Consider the following 12,500-nt stretch of genomic DNA (forward strand, 5'->3'; position numbering starts at 1 on the left):
TTTTTCTTTTCCCCTTTTTGTTGCAGGCATTGGTGGGCAATCTCTATTCCGAGGATTTGGTCGAAACCCTTCAACAGTATCATCGGTCAGGGCGTTCTCTTCTTGACCTGGATAAGACAATCTATGACTTTTGTGAAGAAACCTCTTTTAGTGTAAGTGTCATTTGGTTAAATAGTGTGGATGGATCAACGTTTTTTTTCGGCGGTCCATACGCAACGCCAGCGGAAACTTCAATTAAAACTTCGCTTCCAAATACATAGCAGTTTGCTCAATGGTCAGGAATTTGCAATAAGTCCATTCGTCATATGGAGGGAGAACCTCGCAAAAGACGAAAGCTCAACACTTAAGCAATTTAAGTACTGTGGTTATCATCTTTTACATTAGCAAAAGCAACATCAACGATTACGTTACTTACATCTCGTATTTTAGAACTGTGTCAAACGCCAAGTATGTCCTTCCCGGCGTGTTTAGCCGCCATCTTGAATGTGTGAAGTAGAGAAAGGTTATAGGGGCACCCAACGGAGGTGTTCCGCAAAATATATTTTCCGCAGGTGTGTGTGTATCTGTTAACTTGGAAAAGAAGTATTGGGAAGTTGCTGTGAAAAATATTGTTGTTGTGCTGGCAAATTGTTTTCAATCTGTGCTCGCGCTCACCCCTCTTCTGGGAGGAATATTTTTGTTATCAGTGTTTACATTTGGAGACATTGTATTTTACCTCTCGCTTCTGCCCCCAGCTGTACAGCTGTCAATATGTATTAGCCTCCTTCAACAAATAAACAAAACAAATGAACGTACTTATCGTAGGCAGTTTGTTATGAAATTTCTCGATGTGCTTCAAGCTCAACGCTTATATCCTTTTGTTTTGTTTTGTTTTATATTTTTCCACTGACAGGAAGACTTTATCCTGGGGTTCTTAAACACTGCATTCTCTAACCAGGCGTTCGCACCCTTAAACAGTCATGAATCCATCTTTTACGGCAATGAACATGTTTTTCATGACATTTACAAAGTTTATTCAAGGACGTGAGTATTTTGTTTTGCTATTTCCATCTTCGTTTGAGACTGCGTGTCGAGATCCCAATTTATTTAAGGACGATCAGAGGTCGTGTGCAAAACTATAATAAACATACAGAGGTAAAGGTAAACTAACCATATAATTATTGAACTGATACAGATAAAATTCATGATTTAAAATTTGTAATCTGTCATTTTTTAGGTGCTGACTGAACTGATAAACTAAACGTTAAAGTTGAGCTCCCTCATTAAAGGATCTGATCTAACTTCTAGAGAATTGCTTAAAATTACTGAAATCATTGTAATATTAAGGATAATTTCTTTAGACTAAGTCCACCGCGACATAGGAAGACAAATTTATAATTCCTTGTGTCTTCTTACACTAATCTTGCAATGCATCTCGGGGCTATCGCGCAATGAATCTCGAGATATCATTGCATGCCTGAGTTCGCCCGATTATAACTGCCATGCCTTGCGGATTGCGTTCTGAGGTACACTCGGCATTTCTTCGGGCCGTCGAGTTACAGTCTTCGGATTGCCGTCGGATACCGAGCGCCACCGAACGAATGCTCGGCTAATCACATGGCAGAAAAAAACCATAATATTCGTTTCTTTGAGTTATGGCAGATTTGTGTAGTGGCGGATTTTCCTCTGGATTTTCCTGTTGTTTTCACGATAAGTGTCATTATGAATCGACTTAGATATATTATTGAAAGTTGTCAGAGCTTTCAAACTGTGTTGTTCTCTGGTTTGAGAAACATTTCGCTTCAGATTCTTCGCACTGTTATACGTTATATGTGCGTCCACCAAAAGTGCGGCGAAGAAGTAAGTGCTTTTCGCAGCGACTAATGTGTGCCCATCTTTCATCAACAGGTCTGACGGCGTTGTAAAGGATTACATTATGTGGCGAGTTGTTGACCAGTACGTTTTAACAATGCCTCGACGATTCGTTGATGTAAAACGTAAATTCATGGAGGCTATAGCAGGACCGCTAGAGGCAGAAAGATGGAGTGACTGTCTGGAGGGAATGATGACACCAATGGACATGAGCCTGGGCAGATTGTTTGTAGATGCGGATTTTGATGAGGATACTGAAAGTACGGTGAGGTGTACTCCTACAAGAAAAAGAGCTTACTTCATGTAAAAGCGCTCAAACTAGGCTTGTATAGATTGTGCTAGTAAAAGTAGCATATTATGCTAGTAGCACTGCTCTTTTTTTGTCCAAATTATGCTAAAATTATGCTCGTTTTTCCAAATTATGCCACTTTTTTCAAAAAAAATTACGCTCTTTGAAAAAATTGCATATAAATCCAAAAAATATTTGGTCTACAAGAAAGAAACGCAATGAACAGCACAATGAAATCCAAATGAACATGTGGTTCAGGTTTACATGCACCTTAGTACTAGTCTATACTCTCATGTAGCTTATCTGCGATTGTTATATTGCAGCGTTACACTTGCTTGCAAGTAGTCAGAAAGTGCATTCTCTTGCTGTTCAAGGAAAGACGCCGAGAGCAGGCTAAAAACCCTTTCCGCGGCAGCAGACGAAGGTTTAACAAGCAGACTGGCAGACAGCCAACGCCATTTTGTAGCTTTGCCTAATGAGAGGTACAGGGACCGACATGGTTTACAATGTCGCTTCCGGTTCCAGTTCACCCCAGGCCCCAGTCCCAGGGATCAGAAACATTAAACATCGAATAACATCAGCAAGTGCTTGGGACTTGAGATAAAAAATGATGAAATAATAGGATCAAAAATGACCCGATAATTATCAAAATATGCGAATTATGCTAGCAGTGCTTTTTTTTTTTAAATGGGAAAAATTACGCCAGTTCGCTCAATTTACGCCAAAAATTTTGATAGCACAATCTATACAAGCCTAGCTCAAACTGCCCAATCTTAGAGTGCCCATGACTTCATAAAGGCCCTATGAAATATGTCTTCGTATACGTATATGGCATTCGCAGAGAGTATGGGTCAAATAGCATTGAACTTGTTAGTTCAATGCTAGAAAATAACCGCGAGCGATGGAAAGCCTGATTTTTGCTAACTTTTTTAAAATCGCAACATAGGTCCTGGAGGACCTATTCTACCGACGGGTATCGACTTTCGTCTTTCAGAAAATGGTTCTTAGGGAAGGACGTCTCTGCATGGTGTCAGAGTTACAATTTCTTTTCCCCTTTACTATAGGTAAGGGACATGACAAGACGTGTTCGAAAGGCCTTTACTGACAATCTCAAGACAGCAGATTGGATGGATTACTTGACGAAAGAAACTGCCAAAGCAAAGGTAAACAAACAGCATTTCATCGCGAAATTAAATATCAAGACAACAGCCCTTCTGCGTGATAACGTCTGACTAGCTAATTTCACCACCAAGCCTCGAAGTCTAAAATAAATCGAACTTGTAAATTTTAGCATGAGTAAGCCCCAAAGGAGCAAACTTGAAAAAAAACCCCACTAGCGAACAGTACTGTGTGTCCAGATGATGTGGTGGTGGATTTTTAGCACGCGCCGTAATCTTGCATAAGACCTATCAACAAATATACCCCGAAAAAAGGGGTAAAAAGATCATTTGATTTGCCAGCGACTTTTTTTTACTTTGCTATTGCAGGCCGATGCTATGGCAGAAGATGTTGGATACCCACCTTATATCAAAGACGACGCAGAACTCGACCAGCATTATTCCATGGTGGGTGAAAGTTACGGAATGACTGTCAAGGCTTCGACAAGTCAGTTTCCAGGAATTACCTAAGACTATCAGAGTCCCTTCCTTCCAATTTAGTCTTTACATAAGTTTAAGTTTTAGGAAGCGAAAGATCGAGAGGCTGTTCCAAAGGCGTTTGGAAAAGAGTATCACTATGAACTAGTTTACGCTAGAGATGCAAGAAAAAGTGCACTGAAGTCATTCACTTTAGGTTGGTTAGTGTCTGTTGTCCTTGCAAAAAGTGTTGGTTTTTCAAAACGCTACCACTGACCGAGTTTGCGTAGATTGCTTGTGCATATGCTTGCTGCTTAGGCGTTGACCCGACCGAAACAGCACTGGGTTTGATCGTAACTGTCACGCTCGGTTGCGATATCTGAGCCAGCTGCTCATGTTGCCTTTGTGGAATCAATCGCAATTCTCTGAGGTATGATTTGCGGAACTGAAAGGCCCACCAAGGCTATCTGGAGTGAATGGACTTTGATAAGGTGCTTTTCACTTTGTTAATTCACTTTGTTAATTTGCTCAAAATTACAGAAAATGTGAAAATTTTGTGGAAACGTGTTGAACTGAATTTAAGTTTGCCGCCGGTTTCAACATCGATTTAACTTTCTTTTTTGTCTCCGCAGTGCTTAGACTTGATTATAAAGTTGTAAAAAAGCCTTTTTGATATGCTCATATGCGCACAGCTGGATAAAGAAAATTTAATATAGCGCCACCGGCGATTAAGGGAAAAGTCTCGTGCCGTGTCTTGCAATGATAAATTTTATTTTCTACTTAACAAATAGATTCCATGATGCCGTGCGTCTGTTCAGTAATAGATCACGGTGGTGGGATAGATTAACTAGATCAAAGTGGCACACCGGTGTGCCCCTTTTTTCTTTTACATTTCCATTTTGACAGTGCGCCGTGCGTCTGTTCAGTCACAGATGACGTCCAAATGTGGTAAGAACAAAAAGTTGCGAGTGTGTCACCGATGTCCTCACCACATTTCGACGACTTCTGGGCCGGGATCTATTAGCGAACAGACGCACGGCAACACACGAACGAGAGAAGTGATCCTCACACTTTCGCTGGACAATTTAAACAATTGTTGATTTTTATAGACACCTGAAGAATTCAGGTGCCACCAACGGGATTCGAACCCGTGACCTCTGCGATGTGGGTGCAATGCTTGGAGCCACCTGAATGGTCTGTCCTCTCATAGATCATAGGTGAGAACCAATCAAAATGCATTATAGAGCTTATTATATAAAAGTAAGTTCGTGGTGATCACTTTTTTAGCTCATTAATGATAGTTCATTTCGTTTGTTTAATTTTTCCTTTTTGTTACTAGTTAACCGTCGGCGATGGATTTTTTGAAAATGTTGTGGCGATGAACAAAATGATGATACAAAGGCAATTTGGTTCGCTTCGTCTTCGAGTGAATAAAGATAAGTAAGTGGAATTTTTTCGTTAGTCAGCATCTAAAAACACAAAAATAAGACAACTAAGGCGTTAGATATAAAGGTATTAGAAACATTTAGCATCGCGTATTTCTCTGGAAACGGGAAACCTCTGACATTTACTGGTCTTCTTACTTATTATTTCAGCTTCGCCCCTTTGAATAACAAACTGGGTCTAGTCAGAACATTACTAGACAGAGTATATACTATCAACAATTCCTGAGTTGGTTTTCATCTGGATGTTAAGAAGCTTATTTTCTTACTACGGAAAAATTCTTTTCCGTCTTGGGTCATCGACAAGATTATTCATAGGTATCTTTCTAAGAAAATGAATCCTTCTCTGAATGGGTGGGACGCCTCATCCAACTCCGGGGAAAACTTCTACGCACTTCTATAAACTCCCTTATGTTGGCCGGTTTTCTAAAATCGCCCAGACTAAGTTAAGACAACTACTCAAACATTATTGTAAAGCTGATTTAGATGTTAAGTTGGCCTTTAGTACGTTTAAACTTAGAAACATGTTCAGTGTGAAAGATTCAGTACCGCAAGGTCTACGTTCGCGTGTCGTTTATAAATTCTCGTGTGCTGGCTGTAATGACAGCTACATTGGCGAGACCACTCGCCACCTTTGTACACGTGCTCGTGAGCATCTCCTGTCGGACAAGTCTTCGCATGTTTACAGGCACCTGCAGTCATCTAGGGCCTGTCATGACTCTTGTAATACAGAATGCTTCACGATCTTAGATTCTGCCGCCTCAAAATTCCAAACAAAGATCAAAGAGGCATTGCACATTAAGTGGGAAAATCCCATTCTTAATCAGCAGTTAAGGCATCTAGACTTGTCTCTTTCTTTTTAATTACGTTGTTCCTTTTGTCTCTTATTTTATTGTTATGCGCGCTATTTTTGTTTTCCGTACATTTCGTATTTCATACTCAAATTGTACGCAAGTTTTGACGCGTTATTTTGTAACGTACCTTAATATAAATTCAAATGTACAACCGTTAAAAGCTTATTTGCAACTGAAGATGACATGAGAATGTCGAAACATGTTGTGTAAAGTGAAAACTGTCGTTTCTTTCTTTTTTTAAGGTTTTCGCCTTAAAATTCTGTAGGAACTCACGTTTAAACCTATAAGCTATGTTTTTTTAATGCTTTAACTCTTGAATTAGCACATTTTTGCTGATCATTTGCACATCCTTGAGGACGCTGGCTCGGTTTAATTAACACATGTAAAGTAAGACAATAATCCAACATGGCGCGTTTTTTTTCCCGCCAAATGCCGAACCTTATGTTATTTTTGCCACTCTAGTACGGAAAACGGCAAACCGCTATTAGCCACGGTTTGAAGTTTGCGGTCGACTTTGAAAACGCGATGCTAAATGTCCCTATTATGTCAATTTGGACTTCGGCTGTCCGCGGGACAACCCGCGGGACATCATGCAAAGGTGATGTGACGGATTATGCGATCAAGATCTACCAATCATAGATAGGGGCAAAGCCATAAAAACATTGATTGGGAAAAAAAATTCATACAACCCGCTGCTCTGCCGTTTTTCAGCCCCTTTGCTTTTTGTTTTTCCGTGACGTGAATACAAGTGGTACCCTTTGGCTCCATTCCACGACTGAATTGAATTAGCATAAAAGGTCACCGGCTCTCATTCATACCAAAAAATATAAATGTACATAGCAACACTGATGGCCAAGTAAGGGACTGACCTGTATAGTTGTCGTGTTTACTGCACAAGTGGTTTGTTTGTTTCGTTTATTTGTTGAAGCAGGTATAATAGCACTATATATTGACATGCCTATACAGCTGATGTGGACCTGCTGTAATTTTACACTTACCATGACTCAAAGGCCAAACCACAACATCCCACTGAATTAATCATTTACGATCAAGTGTTGTGAGACGGAGTCAACATTTCATAGTCCTTACTCTAGAAGACTTGAATTTGCAGATTAAATTACAAAGAAATTAAAGCTTTTTCTCCTCAGTTATTTAAAAGACCCTGCCCTGGTTGCTCGAAGTATGGTTAGCGCTAGCCAGCGTTAAATGTCATAGAAAACTTTATTGTTTGATATCTCTTAGCCAACGGTTAGCACTAACCAGGCTTCGAGCAACCGGTCCCTTGAGTCTGGCCCGGGGGAGGGGAGGAGGGCGGGAACTTTCGCGGACTGAGTCATCTGGTCTGGGGGTACTCTGTAGCCTCAGTCAGTAGTCATGTTAGTTTAATAGTTTAACAAACACCTCCATGCAATCAGGCAACTTTAGAAATGCGGTGTTCCACAAGGAGACCTTGTTAGCCGCGCTCAATTTTGGAGTACGCCTGTGTCGTTTTCGCCAACCTTCCCTAATATTTGTCACAAGATCTGGAGAGGATTCAAAGGCGCGCTTTAGCGATTATATTCCTACCCTCCAGGAGCGTAGAAGAACAGCATGCACAAAGTCTGTACTAAAAGTCTCCCCGGAAAACCCGCTGCATCCGCTTATACATAAACGCATCATTAGCCAGTCCTATCATTACAATCTAAGACCTAAACCTAATGCCACTTCGGTGACGAAAACTAACCGTTTCGGTGATTTCGTTAGTGTGAAATATGCGACTGCTGCGTCAACGTAATAGTAAATGCAATTATATCAATTGCATTGTTTCTTGCCATCTATTTCTATTTCTATTTTTATAATTATACTATGTATTGCTCTGACCAACACTGTAATTCATTCCTTGACTGCGAGAGTGTTAAATAAACGAATTTATTTATTTATTTATTTATTTATTTATTTTAATAATGATAGTGGGGCATTTTGAGGTGCATGCGTTATATTTTTCCAAATTAATCAGTTTATTGTTTTTGCTATCATTTTAAGGTGGCTGATGGGTCCTACGAATATCAACGCATACTACAGCCCCCAGCAAAACAGAATAGGTACCACTGGGTATATGCAGAAACCATAAGGGTTGAAACGTGTAACGGCCCCTTGTGTGCTGGGAAACAAGCTTCTGAACATTCAATTTGCTAAGTACCATATTAGGAGCAACAAGAGCGAGGGGTTTCCAAATATGGTACTTAGCACTGAAACATTCAGCCAATCGGTTCGCACTGAATATTCGGAAGCTGTGGCCGCGCGTTACACGTTTCAACCCTTATGGGTTTCTGGTATATGCTAACACAAACTACATTCTGTCTCATACCAATATCAGTATGGTATAGCACCAGGCGCCGTACAAAGCAAAAATTGACTTTAAAAGTTAAAACTAGGCCACCATCTGGGCATGCGTATAAGAAATGATCTTTGCCTCATTTGCATTCATTTGTAATGACCCTGCGCAGTCGGAGTGCAATCTTTGATTTGTCATACTCGCGCGGAACGCTGTTCGATTCTTTAATATTTTTTAGACTTCAAATACATTCATACAGTTTTCAAGGGTACTCTGGTGATAGCATTGGTCGAGCGAGCAAAGGCCTTCGTGTATTTGAATGCGTTGAAGCCATTATTTCGTGATCGCCGAAAAAAATTAACAAGAAAATTTTCTCGAACATTATGTGCTAAGTTCTTTTTCAAACTGACCTTCGTTAAAGCGGTGATGTCAAGGAAAGGGGCCGGATCCTCTTGGATATCGTTGTCTCCCTGTCTAATGGCAGAAAACAAACTTTACCGTGGCCCATGCAAAAGTGAACTTTCGTACGAAAATTGCGCATGCTCAAGACAACCGTGGCGACTCAGCTCCTTTTAAACTCATAAAAAAAAAGGGTGAGTCATAAAATAATTGAAAAGTTATTGGGTGGCAAAAACGCTGATGAGCCTGTAGATTATTTGTAAATTTCCAGTCTATTTCACTTAAATCCTTTCTTTCCTTCGTGGTTTTTTTAATACACCTTATTCCAAAATGGCCGCCACTTTAGTATCTTTAGTTTCCATGCAAATTGGCCCTTTTGGCCTCGTTCAATGTTAAATATTCTTTTGAATTTTACGTTTGAAAGCGAGGCCATAAGGGCCAATTTGCATGGAAACAAAAGAATACTAAAATGGCGGCCATTTTGGAATAAGGAGCATTAAGTGTTGTTTTTTTTTTTTTTAGTTATTTTAGCTGGAATACTTCGTTCCCCGTTTTACAAGAAACAATACCCAAAGTAAGTAGTAAGGCCGATGCGAAGACATGGAATAGAAGTAGAAGCGTATTATTGTTCTTAGATTTATCCAACAGCAACAACTTAAAAGTTTCTCTGGTTTTCATCAATTATCAATGAATCAATACGTCATTGTTGATATTTTGTTTCATTAGCATACGGGTTTGCTCACAGAAGCCATCGTGCTTTTTACAAATTGACTTGTTAAACTCAGTTTAATCTCCAATTTTAAGCCGTTTAGCTTTCATAGAGCGGTTTTCAATTGAGTGTCGAAAGTAATTAGCGAATTGCTTTGGTTTTGCATTTATTTCACTCAGTGATTGTTTCAAAGTTCTCGTGCCATTTTTTCAACCAACCAGAAGTGAAACCAAAACCAATCGTGGCTCCCGCGTGTACATTTTCCCGCGCTTTGTGTCGGCTACGTGTAATTACTTCTAGTTTTGATTGGTCTACTGGATTGTCTCCGTCCTTTTTGATTTGCCAAAGTTATTACTTTGGTTTTGGTTTTACGACACTCAATTGAAACTTGCTCTAACTAGCCAGTTGTTACCCATCAAAAACTAATAAATTCTTGGGTGGAAAAAACCGCTAATGATCATCACTATATAGAGATTATCTTGTATATGTGCGCTCAAATTTTCAGAGATGACTCATGATGCAATGCATTTTCCGTATTCAGTGCTTTGTTCTTAGCCGACTGATTAGAAACGGTAGCCTTGTGCTAATGTGACAAAAAGTGTTGCGTTGTTCACGTGATGTCATGACGGTGATGATAATGTCCTAGACTTAATTCTTTGGGACCTGAACAACATTCTCATGTTTAACTTTCTTTTGTTTCGATGAGAAGACTTAGCCCCTGATCACGTGATATCAGAATATTGCCAACAGCTAGAAGGTTTCAAATTTAGTTTCTGCAAATTTTCAACATAGAAGACAATCCTCAGCACCCTGAGAGCAGAGCTTCTCTAAAACTCGCCAGAGGGCGATCGAGCAAGAGAGATTCTGCAGAAATCGTACAAGTCTTTTAAGCCGTCGCAGCCCAAGTTTCTGAGTTAATCACTCAGGTCAAACCGGTTTAGGCAGCGCGTGCATCATATTTTGACAAGGCGAGGGTCAAATCGAGCTTTCAGTACGAAAATCCATATGGCAACTTGGAGTGCAATCGAGAATGGCCAGGGGCCCGTTTCTCGAAAGTCCCGAAACTTTACGGGCCATTTTCGGGTGTCACAATTCCCTTTGTATTTTAAGAACGGAGAGAATTTAAGTCGTCAAACTTCACAGACGTGTTTCTTTTAGTTAGCTTGAAAACATGTTAAGAGATCGGCTTCCTAAAGCAAGCGGTTGGCAATTTCACAGATGGCTTTTCGGGCCCGAAAAGTTTTCTGGACTTTCGAGAAACACGCCCCTAGGTTTCAACCTGTCTCCAAGACATGGTTTGCGCATACTCAATAAAGACTTTATAAAATTTCTGCACAGTACTTTCTTTCTCGTCGAGTTAAGAAAGGCTCTCCTGGCAAGGTGACAATGCTAATGATAAAAGTTTACTGTGGAGGAGCAGAAGTAAGGAAAATAAGTTACGTTCCGTTTGGAATTCTGTCATTCAATGAAATGCACGCGAGATTTGGAGTGTTTAGTTCCCAATCCTGAATCCAACAAATTCTGGACCCAGGAAATAAAAATCAAACCCGCTTCGAAACTCATATCAAGTAATCATTTCAATCAACAGGTTCATCAATTACGGATCCTTGGCAATGATAATTGCACACGAAACTACTCATGGCTTTGATAGCAGAGGTAATTTTGAAACATTTGCTTTCGAAAATGTTCTTTCCTGATTTTACCTACCCGGATTGCCCCTCCACGAGGCGAATCTTAGGGGGAGCCTTTAAGCGACCCGTAAGGCCAGAGCGAATCGAGTCGAGAATGTGAGGAATCTAACGAAGGGCTATAACGCCCGAGACGACAGCTCATAAATTTTTCTAATGGTGGTTTATTTACCCTTAGCACAAAATTTTCGGACTGCACTCAACACCGACGCAACACCACAGAAACTAACCTTTAATACCCCTGGAATTAATCTCTATTTTGATTTAAAACATGACCCGTGTCCTAGAACCCTTCTTGCTACACTAGCCTGTGGGAGTTACCGTGTGATTCATCTTTTCAGGTCCTCTATTTGACCTCTGATTGATATTTAATATATAGATTTAGCCAAGCCTAAAAGCGGAGCTCTCGGGTTATTTATTCTTAAAATAAGTTAACGTGGCTTGAACCTGCGATCCAATCGAAAAGCATTGCCTGGTCAGCGGTCACCTTAGAGAAGCTGACTTCGTTGGACACCTCGATGAGCTTTAAACTTGAGCCCGCGATATGGTGAAGTGATACTGGTCAGCGGATACTTTTTTGACAAGTGTCAATTAACCATAACATAGATGTCCAACATCAAAGATTATTGCCGCCAAAAAAATGGTTGCACCACAGAGTTTCACAATGCCATACATGGAGGGGTGGAAGTACAGTCGTTCGGTGACTAAAACCAATTTTCTCGCACAGATGGGTTACCATATTTTCTTACCCATGGTGCTCCGCGCGCGCGCCGCGAGCGCCGTCCTCTGTTAAGGCACAATGTTGAATTACCTAATTTAATTTCACATTCTGTGGTAAACGTCACCATGCAGCATTTCATTAAATTTTAATCGGTACTTACATCAAGGCCATTGTAACCAGGATCCTTGGACAGCATTGTTCAACAAGAACAGATTGAAGATGAAATACTGATTCACGAAATAGTTGATTCAACGTGATAGGTAATAGTGCTTTGTCTTATTTAAGGTCGACTCTTTGGTAAAGATGGAAATGTGGACGACTGGTGGTCAACCATGGCGGAGGAGAACTTCGAAGACAGATCCCAATGTCTTGTCGATCAATACAATGACTACGAAGTGTTTGGGCAAGACGTAAGTGGAAAATACCTATATATATATATATATAGATATATATTATATATATAGATACGTAGACTTGAACTAGGTCAAAAACATTTATTTGCTACTCCGAGTTTCATGCTTCTCACGAAGCAATCATCAGGCAACTGCCAAAAAGAAGGAATACATGGTGTTTTACAGTGATTTTGAAAATAACGGTAGCAATTCACTATAGGCTGGGGTGCATAGCAACGGTTAAACAATACAAACTGTTTCCAGTGA

At 40.2% G+C, this 12,500-nt stretch overlaps 1 protein-coding gene across 2 annotated transcripts in view; it reads left to right on the plus strand.

Moving 5' to 3' along the window:
• Nucleotides 1-12,500, plus strand: part of LOC137972005 (endothelin-converting enzyme homolog) — a 42,283-nt gene that overhangs the window by 20,293 nt on the left and 9,490 nt on the right. For both annotated transcript variants that reach the window (XM_068818801.1, XM_068818800.1), the window contains exons 10-19: nt 27-152; nt 893-1,023; nt 1,888-2,116; nt 3,205-3,303; nt 3,628-3,705; nt 5,054-5,154; nt 8,033-8,091; nt 9,246-9,297; nt 11,021-11,088; nt 12,127-12,251. In XM_068818801.1, the coding sequence (XP_068674902.1) occupies nt 27-152; nt 893-1,023; nt 1,888-2,116; nt 3,205-3,303; nt 3,628-3,705; nt 5,054-5,154; nt 8,033-8,091; nt 9,246-9,297; nt 11,021-11,088; nt 12,127-12,251 (1,068 nt within the window). The remainder of the gene's footprint in view (nt 1-26; nt 153-892; nt 1,024-1,887; nt 2,117-3,204; nt 3,304-3,627; nt 3,706-5,053; nt 5,155-8,032; nt 8,092-9,245; nt 9,298-11,020; nt 11,089-12,126; nt 12,252-12,500) is intronic.

Source organism: Montipora foliosa, chromosome 9, assembly GCF_036669935.1.
Source record: "Montipora foliosa isolate CH-2021 chromosome 9, ASM3666993v2, whole genome shotgun sequence".
NCBI lineage: Eukaryota > Metazoa > Cnidaria > Anthozoa > Scleractinia > Acroporidae > Montipora > Montipora foliosa.